Consider the following 16,520-nt stretch of genomic DNA (forward strand, 5'->3'; position numbering starts at 1 on the left):
TCACAATCATCGACCCTGGCCATTGGATGAGGAGATTCTTTTGCATATAAACACAGTGGACTGGATGTACGAAGTAAGGCATTACCTATGGTGGGGGTGGTCGCCGTTCCGCGCAACCATTGTCAGCATGCTAGGGCCCAGCATGTAAGAAGATGAAAACGGACCAACGAGCTTTGAATGGCAATTCAGTCCACTTGTTACTCCGTAAAGACTAAAGAAAGAGAGAGAGAGACAGAGAGCCTAGCACTTTACTGGGTTGGCATGGACGGTGAGTGGTCTCTCGTTCTATTTCCAATTGACCTCTGCTTGTTTTGTTTATATGCTTGACTTTCTTGTTTTTCTTCATCCTCAATCATTCGTTGTTCGTGAGTGCGGGTTATGGTAGGACCGTCATTGCATGCATTGCCTCAATTAATTTAATTGTGTGAGTCTTTTTGTTGATGAGTGAAAGAAAGGAGGACTCAGAACTGTAGCTCGCTCTCATCAAGCATAATTAACAATCTCTTGGAACACTCGGCATTGATAAGAAATATACCAATTTGCAACAATGTCGTCCTCTTTCCCAGTACCGATCAAATCTGGAGATGAAGGGCATCTACGGGATTCAATCTCCAGGTCTCCTTTCAGCACTTCATTCATATCTAGCTCACCCATAGCTCAAGAATCCCTTGCGCGCGATTTGGCAGAATACCCCGCAGATGAGGGAGAAGCACCAGGACACATTGAATGTACCAGCTCTGGAGATGAGTCTTCAGAGGCTTCTACAATTCGACAATCGGAAGCTCAGCATTCAATGACGCATTCGTATCGACGGCCGAGTTTTGTGGCATTCGGTGGCACTCGTCCTGCCGTTACCCCCCAATTCAAAGAAACATCATGGTTGACTAGGAAGGAAAGACATGAAACGAGAAATGAAGAAAGGAGTTTATTGAGGGACAACCATCTAGCTCCTCCAAAGCACCCCGAACCTGCTAAGCGAAGCGCTTTCAACCGACTATACAGGAAACTGTTCAGCACAAAAATACCAAAGCCAATGGGCGATGAAGAGTCTGGGGCACCCTCGGAGACTTCAGCACTGCTGCCAAACGGACAGCATGAGTCTGCACGTTCGCGTCATGAGCGATTAAACAGACAGTGGGAAGAAGCTGTAGCTGCAGGAAAAATTAAAACAACATGGCAAAGAGAGGCGAAAACATTAGTAAGATACTCGAGTCCATTAATTGTGACTTTCGTCCTCCAATACTCCCTTACTGTCGCGAGTATATTCACAGTGGGGCATCTTGGGAAAGTAGAATTGGGCGCTGTTAGTTTAGCTAGTATGACTGCGAACATTACTGGATATGCTATCTATCAAGGATTAGCTACAAGCTTGGATACGCTTTGTGCACAAGCATACGGATCTGGCAGAAAGGGTCTAGTTGGACTGCAGTTACAGAGAATGGTTTGGTTTCTCTGGGCCTTGACTATACCAATTGGAATAGTTTGGTTGAGTGCTGAGAAAATCCTGGAAACCATCGTGCCCGAGAAACGTTCTGCAGAATTGGCAGGACTGTATCTACGAATTCTACTGCTTGGAGCTCCCGGATTTGCACTTTTCGAAGGTGCGAAAAGATTTGTACAAGCACAAGGATTATTTTCTGCGACAACTTACGTTCTACTTATTTGCGCACCTCTCAATGCTTTCATGAATTGGCTATTTGTTTGGCAGTTTGAGTGGGGTTTTATTGGAGCTCCAATCGCCGTTGCTGTGACAGACAATCTCTTACCTCTTTTACTATTTCTCTACGTTCGATTCGTCGATGGAAAAGAATGTTGGGACGGATTCACGTGGAGAGCATTCCATAACTGGGGTAAGTTTTGAACTGCGCCATCTTATCAATCCTATTTATTAATAAAAATCAGGTCCAATGATCAAACTCGCTCTTCCTGGCCTCGTAATGGTATTAGCAGAGTACTTAGCATTTGAAGTTCTAACTCTAGCATCAAGTTACTTCTCCGTAACGCACCTTGCGGCTCAAAGTGTTCTCACTACCATAACCGCTTTGACTTTCCAAATTCCATTCTCAATCTCTATTGCAGCTTCAACTCGCGTAGCCAACCTTATTGGTGCCACCCTTTCAGATGCGGCTAAGACCAGCTCGAAAGTGGTATGTACTATCCCTCCCAATCTAAAATTCTCACATCTCTGTCTCACCACTCTTCAATTAACACCTACTAGGCTATCTATGGTGCCTGTATAGTTGGCCTGTTCAACTTCACACTCATTTCCTCTCTCCGCAACATTGTCCCACGCCTCTTCACCGACGACATCGACGTTATAAACATTGTCGCTAGCGTCCTTCCTCTATGTGCAGCATTCCAGCTCTTTGATGCGCTAGCAGCAAATTGTAACGGATTACTAAGAGGATTAGGAAGGCAAGAGATAGGTGGATATGTCAATCTCTTCTGTTATTATGTATTGGCTATGCCGATCAGTTTTGGCACCGCCTTCGGACTAGGATGGCAACTGGAGGGATTGTGGCTGGGTGTTGCGTTGGCATTGGGATTGGTAGCTGCAATCGAGGGTTGGTTCTTGATGAGGACTGACTGGGCGCGTGCGGTGGAGGTATGCCCTGTTTCCTCATATGTTTTTAATATGTTTAACTTTCTTGGAGAGACTACTAACGTGGAAACAATAGGCAGCACAGGATCGAAATGCAGCAGGATGATTTGATGACTTGAACTTCAATTAACTGGGCGACACGGCGCGAGGGCAAAAAGTTACGAAATACTGGGTGATTGTTTTTATTCGTTTTGTGGTGTCTCTGCGATCATTTAATTTCTATTTTCTTCCCTGTGATACTGGGGAAGTATCATGATGTTATGACCGGGCTTCTTGGTATAGAAGCGAAGATGTGTAATTGTATATACCCCATCTGCCGTACATGAGCATGTATACATATAATAGGTTGGATGAACACTGGAATTCTTCTCCCATATCTCCGACATCGAATGGTAGTGATGTTTGATTTAATGCGTGAAGCATGTTTGATTTGTATCTTGTCGGACAATGCTCTGTTTTGCTGTTTTTAGAACTTCGAGTCTTTTAAGAGTAGGTAGGTATGGAGACAATGAATTAAACTATTGGCTCGAGAAATACATCTCTAGTAGAAACTTGGATCTTTCGGATCACTGGTAGTTTTATGGGTGAATGGTCTTTGGTGTGCGGGCTGTGGAGTAATTCAAGGTGTTCTGGTGATATTCTGTTTCGAAGCTGGGGGGTGGTGAGATTGTTGATGTTGCCATTATCATTGTCGTTATTTCTGTCGTTGTCGTTGTCATCCTTTGAATAGTGGTGATCCATGGATAGCTATGTAGATATCGGCAGTGCTCGCAGAATATGCGATGATGCAAGCGAGGGATTTGATGTGATTTGTGTATGGAGGTGGGAATGGAAAGGTATAGGGAGATAGATTGGTTCGACGACTTTGTTTTTTGTGCATGGCTCTTGGATTGATCCAGGATTTTCTCTACCCCTTTTTGCTAATGGGCGCGGGGGAGTGCTCCTGTCGATATTGTAATGCTTGTTGATTCGTCGGTTACAGATTCCTTGTAAATTGTAGTTAGTAGGGAAATTGTTGGATGTACAGAAGTTCTTGAGAGAGAGAGATGTACTGGAAAGTTGGTCTTGCGTTTATTGGATAGTGAATCCATGACCGAGTTAGTTATGATTTCTTGAGTATAAAAAATATATTTATCACGAGAGTCAAAGGGTATGGAATGGCAAAACACAAATTTCACACTGCGGTGCAGGTGGCAAGAAGAGGAGAAGAGCGTCTTGTTGTTTACAAGATGGAGTTTTGGCATGAGGAAAGAGGGTGAAAATGACAGAACAACATCTAAGAAATGTTGGTATTTGGGTTGGTGAGGAATTGGCGATAGCGAAAATGGTGATTTTTGATAATGATAGGGAGATAGGATTTATGACGATGATATTTGCATTAGTCTAGTTAGTATTGATATTAATGAAAAGTCATTATAGAGAAATTCGGAAGTAGAAGAAATTTGGGATACTTTCGGTTGAGCGAACTATTCTTTGTAGGTATATATCAATACATATATTTTGCTTCTCAAGATGATGAAAAATAACTACCGAACGGTTTTGTTTAAGGCTTGCGGTACTAGTATACGTCTTCAAAGAACAGTATTCTGTAATTTTGTAGTTAGCAATCGCGAGACCATCTAACGAGCGGGTCTTAGAAATATTGAATGACGTGGAAAAGATACAGATTTTGGAAGTAGTCTATTTTGACATTCTGCGGGTATAATTGCAGATGGCATTCAAGGTATCACTACCGTATCAGGAATCTAACGTTTGATTACTCTTCACAAAGGGGACTGGTAGTGAGACACAAAATAGTTGTGAATTATCAGACGATTTTAATGCGTGTGAGTCTTGTTTTTTTTTAGATTCTACATAGAGTTAGATTATTTAAGGAATAGAAAAATATCCACTAGGTACATACATAGCCTAAAAATTGCTTCAGAAAATGGAATTGAGGCGAAATCAAGGACTTCGGGTGTGAAATCTGGAGGGGGTCCTCAGTGGTATCTTCCTCGACAGAGCTTCATCTCACGCGAGTGGATTCATAGTCAAGATCAAGATATTTATGGTGAGATGGGATGACGACAATCTTGTAGGCCCAGATCCGCAAAATCAGAGACAGCGAGTAGAAAGAACGACGACGAGAGCCACTATGTAAGCACATTTACAAAACCGACAGCGAAGAATTAAGAATGATTACAATGGTATCTACGGCTTGAGTTTGGTTGAAATTTGAAGTTTCACAGAAGACTTTCAGTCTGAACGAACTTGCAAGTAACTCGACGTGTGTCTCAGGGAAAAGATTCCCATTGCATCTCTTAATCTTTCGATATCTGTTTCTTAGGGAATGAATAAAATGCGGTTGCTTAAGCAGATATTTATACATGCACCACGACGGCTTCCCTGGGAAATTCACTAATTGTATACACTTCTGTCACCTGCGAATACTGTAGGTTCTTCATTCAAAAGATTATTCGGGAAGTCTGATCAACCCAGCGGACTGAAGAGCGGCTTATATCCACACAAGTGACTTAAAAGCGCAACTGTTGTGTGAACAAATTCTGCAGGAAGAGATGCGACTTCAATAAACCGTCGTCGTAGGGTGGAAAAGTGATGGAATACTGGAGGGTCGACTTGTGCATTATACTCAAGTGTAAACTGAATTCTAATAAAAGATAGGAGAGAAAGCCACGCCCACTTGAGTTCATGACAACAAGAGATGATTGTGGTGATGAAATAATGAGACAATGTTGAGTTGCAAATCAATCTACAACGTGCCACTGACGGCAAAAGTCATAGAAGCCTGTGGCAGTCGTCCCTGTATACCGATCTGACATCTGGTAGCCCCTACTCACCTGACTGGATGGTAGAATTAAATGACAACAATAGATTAAATGCACACCAGGTAAGATACTGAAGACGAGATATCATTTACAGCTATCTCCTAACCAAAATCCGAATTTAAGCTTCAGCCATGAGCTGTAGAAAAGAGGGCTCTTAGCTCTCCGCTCCTTGTTCCCAGTACGAAACTCCCGAGGAACTTGAACGGAAAGAAAGTAATGCAAGTGCAGCTATATTTATACGAAGCAAATGAGACGAATCAAATTATACGCAGGGTAGGCAGATATAGAATTTGTTCGGTAAAAATGATGAATCACCTAAAACTCTTTGTTTCTCCCTTGCATTCACTTTCAATTCATTCATTCCGCATTAGCCAGCCAATCAGTTGAGCTTGTTCCGCCTCTTGAAATTCTTTTGTTGCATATCTGCTACAGCGCTTCAACCCTGGAGAAGCCTATAACTAGATATATATCGTACCTGCAAAATCAACTTTTGATATCATTGCGATGAAGTGAAAATGTGTTTAGATTCAGGGACAACCATCTAAATTTCCACCTCATTGGGCACCTCCCATGCCATGGCACCCTTCTTAGTTATGGATCCTTAATGTCCTAGGTATCGCGCTCACATAATGACATTTTACCTGAGAACATGCGCCATACTAACGTGGCTTGAATCATATATAATTGCCTAACTATATATCAACCAGGGATGAAAGTTTCCTTCACACTTGATAAAGGTACGCTCTTCAAACTCAAAGTTCGATTGATTCCATTTGATCCAACTAGAGTCGTTCGCTCGAACGTATAAAGCTCTTCAACCCCGAGAGATTCTATATACTCCATCGCTTTAACAAAATTTGTTCCTACATGTCCAATACCATGACTGTCATCAGACATCGTGAACTTGCCACCAAATCGTATATATGCCTATGGTGCTGTCAGAATTTCCTCTATCATATCACCACACGTTCAATACATACCTCACAGATCTGTCTTCCCGGATATGGCTCTTTCAATCCTTTTCTCAGCGCACTAGTATTAATTTCCAACAACCCTCCATACTTCACCACCTCCAACAAATTTCTCAAGATCATATCCCAAACTCCCTTCCACTCAGTCAAATCTCTATCTGGCTTCTCACTCAATAGTCGAATCAAATCGAAGTGGCCCACCACCTTCGGTTTCAAGGTCTGCAACATTTCATACTGCTGCTCAAAATAGTCCTCATATAATTTCTCCTCCGAGCCTCCTGATTTCTCAATCGCTTTGGTATAGAATGCAGCGTCATAATCAATAGGGATTTCATTCACGTGATGTATCGAACCAATGAAGAAATCAATGAGAGGATTCGAAGCAAGGTCTTGGATCAGAGGTCCATAATCCGATCGAATCCATTCTCCTTCAAAGCCTATAAGAATATTGAGCTCATTCTTATATTTTTCGCGGAGACGAGTTGCTTCAACGAGATAGGCTTCGTGTCTGGGCACGAATAGAGATATATCATCACCGGCTTCGACCTAGATTTGTTAGATTTTTGCGGATGAAATGGAAATGGAGTTTGAAAAAGTACTTCTTCAGGATACAAATCAGAATTTGAGTTTCGGGGTATGTGCTCTGTTAATGCAAAGGTTTGCATGCCCCGGGAAATGGCCGTTTGAATCACTTGTTCTAGTGTATCTTTTGCGTGGCCAGGACAAAATTGCCCAGAATGGCTATGCATTGAGAATGCCATGATGAGCAGGTATGTATATTGAGTAGGTCTTGAATTAAGGAAGGATATTCGTATAGTGTTTCGATTCCAAAATCTGAAAATGGTGCCGCAAAGGTTTGCCGGATGCCGACTGACAGTTTCTGTAAATGATGCAAAGAAGCAGATTCAGTTACAACTCAGAAAAAGAGTGACGAGAAGGTATGGATGAAATATAAAATAGATATCTAGCCTCAATGTAATCACCTGGGTATATAAAAAAGTTGTACCCCGAGTGATAAGAAAGATAGAGATGCCAACCCAACCCAATCCAATACCATAATCTGGATTATCAACGTGGGGTGATAGATCGACCAATCATTTGCAATTCACATGGCACGCCAAATCGTAGGTAAGCTAGGGCTATTGCACGTGATTATGGGATTTGTCGAGATATGTAACATGTCACTCTTCAAATTGATGGATTCATTTATTAAAATTCAAACCGCTCTGCATAGCAATATTGGGTGATTGGCGCAATGGTAGCGTGTGGACCTCCTATCATTAGGAAGCTTTCCAGTCTAAGGTTGAGGGTTCGAGTCCCTTGTCGCTCGTAGTTAAGGCATCTTCCCTTGAATTTTTTGTTTCAGACTTCCTCGAGGTGTGAATTTCAACTCAATCGGAGGCAAATGTTACTTGAATTTGCAAATATCTTTTACTGTGGGCTATATGATAGAGCTAACAAAATCCTAGGCGCCCAAAATCTGCAAACAAGCATCGTAGGAGCGGCCGCCTTTTTGGCTCATGTTTAAGATATATACTCCGAAGGTCTTTCCATGACGTGAGAGCTTTTGGGGTGGTTGGAGTCGCTTTGGCCAGACATATCACTTTTATGGGAGTTCATTCTCCATATACCTACCCAGGTACCTCAGTCTGTGTCAGATATAACATTGATTGGCGGAACGAATATGATCACCAACCAGGAAAGAACGAGATCCCAGCTAGAACGAGATATTCGATTACATATTCAGATGAACTTGTCATTTCGACTGATTCTTATCTCTCGAAACAAGTTTGAAGAAAGAAGTTTGGTTCAGGTACAAGGTATCCCTTTACGGACTTAGAATTGTAAGATGTCCTTGAAGAAGTCCCGTCCTGCGTAGGACAAAGTTCGAATATACTACATGAAACTTGAGCATGTCAATTCTAAGTGCATCAAAGCCAATTCTTCTGAATAACATAGTTCCCAAAACTCCTCCACTTCCAAAGGTTGTCTCAACCATCGAAGAAGTCTTTTTCAACGCACATCGCTAAAGTTAAATCCAATCCCTCGACAAATCCGGCATTATCAAGAAACTATCTTCAACTCCATTTATGGAATACGATCCTTTCCCACCCCAACTATGTCCATTCGCCTTGAATTCCATCCTTACCTTCACATGTCCACCATCCCCAACCGCAGTTGTTACCCAGCTATATGGAGCATCGCATGCCAAGTAATCCGTCGTAAGGCCAGTCAATCCAGAGCACGACGCATCATATACCGCTGGACCTTGCTCTTCTTTGCTGGCATCAGGAGGTGTGTAGTTTATGGTCATAGAGTATGGCGCTTCACTAGTACAATCGAGAAAAATTCCTTTTTCACATGCCATGTTGAAATCAGTAATGAAGTAGGCTGGGGTGATATCCGAGCGTGTCGTCCATTTCTCACAATCTGTACATGTGGGAATGGAAGAAACGAGATTCGAAAGACCGAAGAGTACGGCAATGGATATAAGGGAAGGCATCAGTAGAAGGAAGGGAGATTTAAAAATTGGGGGAGATTTTATGCTTGATTTTGAGTTGAGGGGGTTTTTAAACGAGTCGAAGGCGAACTGAGATAACCCTTTTTAAAGTGTTTTCTTGTGCTTCCAACAAGTTGTATTGTGGCTGTGAGTAGGAAGCCAGTGAATAGACCCGAGAACATGTCGTTGGACGTGGATAAACCTCTAGGGCAAGCGCTCACAGAAGATAATACTTGGGTCTCGGTAGCTTCTATCGTTAGGGACCTCAAATGTGTTGGAAATACTAGTATTGCGTTTTTCTACGATCATTTCCGGACATTTGGTTGGCCAGATCTACCCAGGAGTCAACATTGAGACTTGCCATCTGGTGAAACTCAAATTTTCAGGTCTGACCATTGTTTTGAACCTATCATGTAATCATGATAAAAGTATTCTTAGTTTTGTGTGCACATGGCTGTGCATTAAATAAAAGAACTCCCGTGTTGCGAAAGACTCATCTTACTCGAGTATCTCAGTACTCTTTGCTTCATTGTTTTTGAGAGATTGTTAGAGGCAAGCATACAAAATTATTTAGCGAGAAATGAGGGGTAAGACATAGTGATGATGGCGAGAGAGATAAAATTGTACAGATTGGATGATAACACACTAATCACCATGCTTCAGCTCGATGTTCTTTGATATTCACCCATTCAGTCAAAACCATAATCCAATAGCACAAGCCTGACTACCCATCTTAATCAACGTTTTAAATGCGACACGCGGGTTAAGAATACCGGAGTTATATTCTCAAGAGCGTCCAATTATAATTCAGGAAAAGGCAACGCAGACATCTAGGTATGCAAAAAAAAAAAAAAAAAAAAAAAAAAACATAATGAGGACGGACGGATAATGGTCAGCAGTTCTCAATTGCTCATTTAAGAGTTTCAGAACGTACAAGTCAAGCTTTTTTCACGGTCTTTGATAGATGAGGGCTAATACTTTTGACATTCATTCCCCTCCACCACAGCTCACTCCAAACTTAAGTTCCGCGGCAAAATCAAGAGTGTCAATTGATACTTGGAATTCAATCGAAAGCTACCGCTAAATTCTGCGGATAACAAAATCAAGATAGCTAGATCTCAATCCAATGCAACACTGCAAATCTGTACCGGCGATAAATACAAGTGTATCAGAACTCCGCACCAGAATCGTTTATCCATAGGTCAGATCCCGAACAAATGCGGGGAACCACTCCACCTCACCACCAACATCTTCCCCATTCGTCATCAAGTTCATTTGTTGCATATCTCGCCAGGGTGGGGTACGAGATATCATTATCGCAGACGAGTAGTCCAGTGCCCAGCCTGTCCGGGGTGATCTTAGCACGTTGGCCAAACCTTGGAAAGCTTAAGAGAAGCTAGTTGCTAGTAACCGACCACCTAAGTCATAGATGATCTGCATCCCTGCCAACCCCGCATGCAGTCCAGGATGAGAAGGAAAATCGTATGCAGATGTTCTCTTTTGTTGCATATCTGTACAGGGATTTGTGTCGGTGCTTTTGGGGGGGAGAAACTATACGCGTGTTGAGTACTGGAAATGGAGTTTAGCTCTTCGATGAGAAATTAGGTTGGCGCTAGTGGGTGTTGGTCAGAGAGCCCTCGATCTTCTTGGAAGGTCTAATGTAAATTGAGAATTGAATTCAATTGTTGCATGTCTGTTCAAGGTTCTGGACGGACAATGCGTTTCCAGGTCTCGAAGTATGGTGTGTGGATCTTGAGAAGCCAGCAGAAAGCTATCGATTCTCTTAATAGATAGACATGCTTATTTCGCACAGTAGTTTATAACTTTGATTGGAAATAGTCCTCGGTTTGTTGCACGTCTATATAAGGACACATGAATAGATTCTCATACATCAGAAGCCATACTACAATGTTTCAAGAGTTCCCTATGATCTTCCACACCTTTCGAGGATCTCTTTTTCACTTCAGTGGTAAAATTCACATGGACGTGTTATATGTTCAATGTCCTATATTCTATGTTCTGTGCTTTGTTCTAATCTTGAGTCTCACGCGTTGGGTGCTCATCAAGTGGTGGTGATTTAGCATGGAGAGCTGTAGCATGTGGTGGTAGTAGGGGAATATTTCTTAGGTATTAGCTTTTAACTTAGGACTAATAATCTTGCGATGACTTTTTGGGATTTGCAGATCAACATTATTGGGACATAATTAGCCAATTCATGTCTAGTCACATAGCTCATAAGAGTAAAAATACTCTGCATGATGTCTCGACTGGGATATTGAGCAAGCAGGTGACCGTGAATGTAATTGATCTTTCATAAGAAATAGCATCCTGTAGTTTGCAGAAACAATCCCCTATACTCGAGGTTATTATTTAACATCTTGTACCCTCACGAAAGATAGAAAAATCTGTCATTGAAACATCCCAGACTCCAGTTTGCAATAAATCCCCAGATCAACTTTGCCCCCAGCTTGCTTGTAGGCTTCCCAGATTCATTCTACCTGCGCTTTCTTCTCATGGCTCGTATATCCATTATTTACCAGTCAGCAGCCGTGGTATCCCACTGTAAGCACATCATTTTAGTTTCCAAAATAAAGGCATGTACTTACAGGTAATTCATTGTCGGCGATCTCGGTGCAGAGAAAGCAATGCTTATAACAGCCTTCGCCAGGTCCGTCATTGGTACGATCCAATACAAGATTGTTGGCCAATAACGGCTCTAGTTTAGACTGAAGAAAACATGCAGCGTCGCCCACTTGAGCCAATTTTGCGCTTAAGTTTTTCCAGAATGTAACTGCCTTTTTTGGTTCACGTTCAAAAGAGATATGGTCTTTCACAGCGTCTGCCAGTACTTTTGTTAGTTCAGGTGCACCCGGCAAAAGTTGTGTCACTATGGCCGCAACCCAAAGCGCATGTTGCGACATGATGGTCAATTCGTAAAGTTGAGAGAGCTCTGATTCGATTAAACAACAGATAGTTTCATCATTTCGAGTACGATGAAACTTGAAATTTTTCGTATCCTTCCAATTGGCTACAATATGAATTAGACACTCGCGGAATAGAACTGTGCGATGAATATCATAGAGTCACAATCCTCCGCTAGCTGATCCTTTGTGCAGGCAGTTGGCTCTTCAACTTGTCGTTTTGAAAATATAGGGCTGTCAAGAAACGCGCTGGTGAGGGTGGCCGAAACTATCGGAAGAGCGCAGTAGAAGTCTGCAATGCGAGTAAGTGTTGATAGTTCTTCAATATCCCGGATGGTATAGGGACTTGAATACATGGCGCAAAGGAGTTGTCGAAAGCCCTCAATTTCTCCTATATGCTCTGCTCGGGAGACCATTTCCTCGGTTAGCAACGCAGCCTATGTCAGTGTATTAGTTAAATTGTCTCCAAGCGAACAAAGAGCTTTATGTATCTTGGCAACAGTCACCAAACCCCAAGTGCCATCCTCATCAACAACGGTGCTGTAATCGTATCGGAATAGATCCGAGTCTGATATAGGAATATTCTGCTCATCAGGCGAATCGAGAAATTTGGGGAAGTAATTTGATCCTTTCTTCAAGATATGAGAGTGCACATGAAACTCTTGTTTGAAAACCATCAGACGAACATCAGTTTTATGGTCTGGAGATGTGAAGACAATAGGATTTCCGCGATCTTCTTCTTCGGATCCCCGAAGTGTCTTCTCGAAAGGACCCAGAGACATTGTGAGTTTCAGGTAAGTGGCGTATTATTTTAAATAAGAGTGGTAGACGTATTATTATGTGGTTGCGGAAAAGTGTGTGATTGTGGTTTAGATGGATAAATGGTCTTTATGGCGCTCAAGAATGTAAAGTAAAGGAAACTCTCGTGTATGTTAGACGATAAGAACTAGCTTTGTTGTTCATCTTCGCTTGAAGGAGTGGTAAACTTGATCCTAAACCCTGGTGAGATGAAGGCTATTTAAGATGCTAGCAGTTGCTTACTTGACGCCAATAACCTACCGTAGTATTCACTTGGAATGTGATATCAATAGTAGGTAAATGCGTGTAAATTTTGTTCGTGAATATTCATTATCTGAAGGTTCCATAGTAATCTCGCAAGCTAGCGATGTGAAAATTAAGAGGTGCAGAGAGTTGAGAGCAGCGAACTAGATTCCTCAAAATTGATCAGTCAAGACTAGTCATGAATGAACTGAAAAGTGTATACGCGCATGGGTATGTGTATGAAAACTATAGATTATAGTCTCAACAAAGTGAGTTAGAGCGTGTGGTTTGAAACTCAAATCTACGTGACGAACTACTGATAGAAACATTCGGGTAGACACTAGCCATCGCGGTTCTCAATGTGTGTAATAGTTTGTGAGCAGCATACCGTAGTCTAGACAAATTGACCAAATTCATTGACCGTATTCGACTACGTCATTCAAGCCATTTTGTTCTTCTTATTTTACTATATAAACCACCCAGCAGCTTTCATGCAATCATCTTGGAATCTCAAAATACCTTCGCTAGTCTCTTCCAAATATTTGAACCCGACAGTTCTCTTACTCTCAACGATAAATCAACACGGAAAATCGATCATTGCAATGGCACAACAAAACGAAAAAAGAAAGCACAATGAGGATCTAACACCTGCGCAACGAGAACTTCCACCGCCCATCATTTTCCTTGCGCGTGGTGTCAAGGCTGATACACGATTCACGGTGTTCAGACAAGAATTCCATTTGCATTCTTCCGGTCTCAAACATCACTCCAAATATTTTCTCACGTTTCTTGATTCGGTGAGTTTTACAGACTTCCTTTATGATTCTTCTTGAATACCTGGTTCTAGGTACTTGTTTCACCTCACCCCAAACAACTTTCGTGTCCAACATAATCAGACACCGCGAGCAAACCCACTGACAAGATGATGAACTTGGGTTTATTATTTCATGCCAAAGTTTTCTATAAGAGACAATCACTAACTCCAATATTCTAGGCTGACAAACAACCTGCACCACCTTGTGCTCTATTCAAATACGACTATCGCTCTGTCATTGACGAAGATGGAAGCTGGGCTTTGATGCCAGTCTCAGATGTAAGTCTCCCGCAAACTCTCTTCCACAAACACTTAGTGCTAACTCTCGAACTATAGTCGCCAGAGATAGCAGATCAACAACTGACTCTTGTCAATGAACCCGAGGAAGAAATCGAAGCTCTTCGAAGACTCCTTTGTGCTATTAATTCAAAAAATATAGAATTAAGACCGCAGATGAGCTCAAAAGACTCACACGCTTGGCCGATTACTATTGCGCCCTACCAGTCGTCTCGGCAACCTTGACTGGAGCTTTGTTCAAGAGCAGCATGTTTGATGGCATTGGTCCGTGCTACTTTTCCAGAGCCTGCGAATGTCACGATGATTGTGTATCCTTGCTTGTTTTGGCCCGCAAACTTCGCCACGGAGTGCTTTTCAGAGAATGTTTGATCTATACAGTCGGGAAGTGGGATTCTCTCCCAGATCCTGAGAAGGATATTATCAAAGAAGACCAAGAGTTGTATAAATTGGTGCAAGCCAAGCTTAGTGTCTTGTATGAGCTTCTTGCCAAGACTCAAGGTGCACTGCTTTGGGCTATTTGTGAAAAAACCATTGATCTTAACAAAATTGTTGAATGCAATCACTCGAAAGGATCAATCGGCGCAACTATTTGTATGTACGAAGCTATTTTTGATGAGCCTTCATTACAAGATCTTTTCAGCGGAGGAGGGGGGGAGCTAGGTGAACTTATATCATCTCTACTCAAAAAAAATATTGCTTTAGGCTGTACATATGAGCAATCAGGACATGGGATCTTTGAAAACATATATCTGTGTACTGAAATAGAAGATGATGAGTTTCCTTGGGACTTGGAGGAAATAGATTGGTAGGGTAGAGCATTCAGTGGGAATTTAGAACCTTTGATCGTCGACCAAAGTCAATCTGTACGGATCTTAAGCGCACATAGCATGTTGCAACTCTTGATTGGGATCAAGAAATATAGGATTTTAGAATAGTCAAATACTTCCTAAGATGTAATCATAGAATAGAGAATCTTTCCTTTAAGAATATATCTAAGATACATGCAAATGAATTGGAAGACAATACGGGGCACAGGAATAGTGCTCGTTCGGTTAGAAAGAACATCCCAATTATCAATATCTACAATGCAACCAACTCACTCTATCAACATACAATATTCTGACCAATCTTTTGAAACCTGTGAGAAAGTCACTTCATGTATATTTCTCTAACTCGTTATATCTCCAGGAAAACCACATACATTTTAAAGTAATCATAATATCTGAAAATAGTCTTTGGAATTCTCTAGAAGAATTTCTCGCTTATTGCTGAAAACCCTGTAAAAAATTATCTGGGGATTTATACTCGTATTGAATTTCTTTTTATACCTAAATATTAACTTTACCATTATAGGGAAAGCATTATATATAATTCTCCTACACCTATGCACCTATGCACCTATCCACCAATCCAGCAACCATCCCACAACCACCTCCAAAGCCCCCAATTTCACACCATCTCCCTCCTATCTCTCATATTTTCTCCTATCTCTCATATTTTCACACAAAACATCACGCCCAATCAACTCTTCACTACTACCCGAATCTACCTTACCTAGATACCGATTATTCTCCAACCCATCAGATTCTCTGATATAGGTACCGAAGACAGATTCATCGACACGCAAATGGATGGGAAAATCAATATACAGTTTCATGAAAGAATAAACATGGATTAAACATCACATTATATCATATCATACACTCAATATCATAAATCCAACAAAATCACTACTCACCCCACGGAAAAAAATCCGACAAAAAAAAAAAAAGACCGTAGATGTAAACCCACCTAATATGGATATCTAAAAAAAAAAACATTAAAAACCATAAACATCTATATCAACTTTCCTAGTATTCCTTAAAAATATAACTCCGGGCCCCTCTCCTCTTCTATATCTTTTCTAGATCTTTTCCCTACATCTCTTCCCTAGATCTCTACCTTTCTTCAATATTATCTCTCCACTTAGCTATCTACTTATTTACTTATTATTTATTAATCCGTTTCAAACTCTATACGCTAAACTCCAAATCTCTCTCTCGTACCCTTCCAACTCGAGTTTCAATATATACTGTATATAAGTGTACACATACCTAGATAGTAATCTCACACACTGCGTATCTATTACATATGATGTATATCCACCTCCAAACCTCCCTCCTCTTTTTTACATACAAAATTCAAGTTTAATCATTACTATTATTATCATTAAAATATCACTTCTTTACATTCCACCTCCAGCTATCCACCTCCACCTATCCACCCACCCAGCTCCTCAAGTTCTCAAGTTCTCACAACCTCCCCCCCCCCCCCCCCTATTAACACAACACAACATCAATTGATCAGCTACTCAACATGCGATATAATATAATTCCCAACTCAACGGTACTATATCTCTTACCTATATTCCCTATCTACATTCCCTCTAGCTAGATTCAAAGACCGAACCGAACAATTCTATTCGCATCATAACCACCTACCTACCTAGTTCACTACGACCGTAGTTATTACCTAGTAGTCAAGTCTCAAGGATCAGAAAGAAAGAAATA

At 41.4% G+C, this 16,520-nt stretch overlaps 6 protein-coding genes across 6 annotated transcripts; 2 read left to right on the forward strand and 4 right to left on the reverse strand.

Annotated features, from left to right (window-relative positions):
* Positions 1-331: 331 nt before the first annotated feature.
* On the forward strand, positions 332-3,080 carry EAE98_006905 (uncharacterized protein). The gene is made up of 4 exons (XM_038954528.1): positions 332-1,850; positions 1,903-2,147; positions 2,219-2,605; positions 2,679-3,080. The coding sequence occupies exons 1-4, from the start codon at positions 548-550 to the stop codon at positions 2,706-2,708; spliced, it is 1,965 nt and encodes a 654-aa protein (XP_038809208.1). The 5' UTR covers positions 332-547; the 3' UTR covers positions 2,709-3,080.
* A 3,046-nt stretch (positions 3,081-6,126) lies between these two features.
* Positions 6,127-7,159, reverse strand: EAE98_006906 (uncharacterized protein; the record flags this gene model as incomplete). The annotated part of the gene is made up of 3 exons (XM_038954529.1): positions 6,127-6,354; positions 6,408-6,944; positions 6,998-7,159. The coding sequence occupies 3 exons, from the start codon at positions 7,157-7,159 to the stop codon at positions 6,127-6,129; spliced, it is 927 nt and encodes a 308-aa protein (XP_038809209.1).
* Positions 7,160-8,430: 1,271 nt separating this feature from the next.
* EAE98_006907 (uncharacterized protein) lies at positions 8,431-8,766 on the reverse strand (the record flags this gene model as incomplete). The annotated part of the gene is made up of 1 exon (XM_038954530.1): positions 8,431-8,766. One exon carries the CDS (start codon positions 8,764-8,766, stop codon positions 8,431-8,433), a length of 336 nt encoding a protein of 111 aa, XP_038809210.1.
* A 2,665-nt stretch (positions 8,767-11,431) lies between these two features.
* Positions 11,432-11,819, reverse strand: EAE98_006908 (uncharacterized protein; the record flags this gene model as incomplete). The annotated part of the gene is made up of 2 exons (XM_038954531.1): positions 11,432-11,458; positions 11,505-11,819. The coding sequence occupies 2 exons, from the start codon at positions 11,817-11,819 to the stop codon at positions 11,432-11,434; spliced, it is 342 nt and encodes a 113-aa protein (XP_038809211.1).
* Positions 11,820-11,938: 119 nt separating this feature from the next.
* Positions 11,939-12,601, reverse strand: EAE98_006909 (uncharacterized protein; the record flags this gene model as incomplete). The annotated part of the gene is made up of 2 exons (XM_038954532.1): positions 11,939-12,256; positions 12,326-12,601. The coding sequence occupies 2 exons, from the start codon at positions 12,599-12,601 to the stop codon at positions 11,939-11,941; spliced, it is 594 nt and encodes a 197-aa protein (XP_038809212.1).
* An 861-nt stretch (positions 12,602-13,462) lies between these two features.
* Positions 13,463-14,780, forward strand: EAE98_006910 (uncharacterized protein; the record flags this gene model as incomplete). Its single annotated transcript, XM_038954533.1, has 4 exons — positions 13,463-13,657; positions 13,855-13,953; positions 14,011-14,089; positions 14,128-14,780. The coding sequence occupies 4 exons, from the start codon at positions 13,463-13,465 to the stop codon at positions 14,778-14,780; spliced, it is 1,026 nt and encodes a 341-aa protein (XP_038809213.1).
* Between the last annotated feature and the right edge of the window lie 1,740 nt (positions 14,781-16,520).

This window comes from Botrytis deweyae, assembly GCF_014898535.1.
Source record: "Botrytis deweyae strain B1 chromosome Unknown BDEW_015, whole genome shotgun sequence".
Taxonomy (NCBI): Eukaryota; Fungi; Ascomycota; class Leotiomycetes; order Helotiales; family Sclerotiniaceae; genus Botrytis; species Botrytis deweyae.